An 899-nucleotide genomic window follows, 5' to 3' on the forward strand; every position below is an offset into this window, starting at 1 on the left:
GGAGGAGGAGGAGGAGGAGGAGGAGGAGGAAGAAGAGGAGAAGGAGACAGATGTTCTTTCCTTATTGTGACAGACATAGTAACCACTATTAGAGCAGATCAGACTCCAGGACTGATCGTTTCTTCCAAACCAACAGTCATCACTCTCTCCTTTCCTTCTGATTCCTCTGTAACTCACTGATATATAAACCACTCCTCTCCACTCGACCTCCCAGTAACAGCGACCAGTCAGACCAGTTGAACACAGCAGCTGAGGCCACTGGTCAAATCTGTCTGGATGATCAGGATATGACTGATCCTCCTCCACACGTGTCACCTCCCTGTTGTTGTCAGACAGTTTGATCCTTCTGTTCACTGTGTTTGTGTCGATTGTGAGTTCACAGGAATCTGATGGAGAGAACAAGACACAGCTGCAGTTATTGATCATGTGATCAGTTATTGACAGTTTGATGATGACTCCTGACATCAGTGATGTGACAGTTTGAAGTTGGTTGAATGTGCTGCTTTGTTTTCATCAATCACATTAAAAACACACTTACACTTCCTCAGACCTGGTCTCAACCATCGGACTCCACCAGGCTCCGCCCTGAAAGGAGGAGGGGGGTCAGACCAGCACGTTCTCTGTCAGCATGCACACATGGACATTACATGGCTCATACACAGACTGTTGGATTACTGTGTTCAGATGGAGGCTTGTATGTATGGATGTACATTGACCACAGAGGAAAAGGAGCTGGAGTCTTTATCTTGTAATGATCCAGAGCAGGAGGAGACATGGAGAAAATATTTCATCATGTGTTTTCTCCATTTGATATCAGTTCTGCTGTGAGACACACACTTTCAGTCTCTGACTCTCAAGCTGCACAAACAAATGTCACAGCAAATAAGATGAAGACACAA

At 45.4% G+C, this 899-nt stretch overlaps 1 protein-coding gene across 1 annotated transcript in view; it reads right to left on the bottom strand.

The window, feature by feature from the left end:
• The window catches only part of LOC111671848 (uncharacterized), a gene marked incomplete at its 3' end in the record, with an annotated part of 39,687 nt that continues 38,788 nt past the window's right edge, over window positions 1–899 (bottom strand). The window contains exons 8-9 of the mRNA XM_087180075.1: window positions 539–585; window positions 1–386 (exon numbers count right to left, since the gene is read on the bottom strand). Of these exons, the coding sequence (XP_087036201.1) occupies window positions 1–386; window positions 539–585 (433 nt within the window). The remainder of the gene's footprint in view (window positions 387–538; window positions 586–899) is intronic.

This window comes from Seriola lalandi, unplaced genomic scaffold (assembly GCF_002814215.2).
Source record: "Seriola lalandi dorsalis isolate HSWRI2012SDOR001 ecotype SW California unplaced genomic scaffold, Sedor1 jcf7180002054887, whole genome shotgun sequence".
NCBI lineage: Eukaryota > Metazoa > Chordata > Actinopteri > Carangiformes > Carangidae > Seriola > Seriola lalandi.